General features: G+C 48.9%; 1 protein-coding gene across 1 annotated transcript in view; it reads left to right on the forward strand.

The window, feature by feature from the left end:
- Window positions 1-597, forward strand: part of LHPP (phospholysine phosphohistidine inorganic pyrophosphate phosphatase) — a 76,744-nt gene that overhangs the window by 25,096 nt on the left and 51,051 nt on the right. The window contains exon 7 of the mRNA XM_031059884.1: window positions 274-365. Coding sequence (XP_030915744.1) covers window positions 274-365 — 92 coding nt within the window. The remainder of the gene's footprint in view (window positions 1-273; window positions 366-597) is intronic.

Below are 597 nucleotides of genomic sequence, written 5' to 3' on the forward strand. Positions count from 1 at the left end.
CTCACCATTTTCTTTCAACTGTGCCCCAAATCCCTTTGATTTCTGTGATTGATTACAAACTGTACAGGTGTGTGCTGTGCCAGTTCACTGCTGGAGGAGCTGTGGCATGAATTTCCCTCAGGGCAGGATGACTTTTAATCAATACGGTGACAATATTATCGTGTTTAATTTGTCCAGTGGCAGCGTTAGGCCTCAGATCAAGCTGTTTGTTATGTCAGGGGAGGGTGACAGATGGCAGAAATGAACTTTTCCTGTATTTCACTGCCCTGACAGGCCATCATGATCGGGGATGACATTGTGAACGATGTCGGGGGAGCCCAGCAGTGCGGGATGAGAGCGCTGCAGGTGCGGACGGGCAAGTTCAGGTCAGTGCTCACCCTGCTGCTCCAGAGCAGAGCCTCAAGGCCAGGCTTTGTCCCTGCCTTTCCCCATCCTTTCCCCCTGCTCTCAACCTAGGTTTGCATTTGTTGTCTGCTCAAGCAGCACAGACTTGGGTGGATGGTGATATTTTCTTGTAGGAAAAAAACTGTGTGAAAGTAGCAGGAAGGGGAGGACAGACTGTCTTTGATCTTTGGAAGAAATGTTTTCTGCTAAATT

Source organism: Geospiza fortis, unplaced genomic scaffold, assembly GCF_000277835.1.
Source record: "Geospiza fortis unplaced genomic scaffold, GeoFor_1.0 scaffold452, whole genome shotgun sequence".
Lineage (NCBI taxonomy): Eukaryota > Metazoa > Chordata > Aves > Passeriformes > Thraupidae > Geospiza > Geospiza fortis.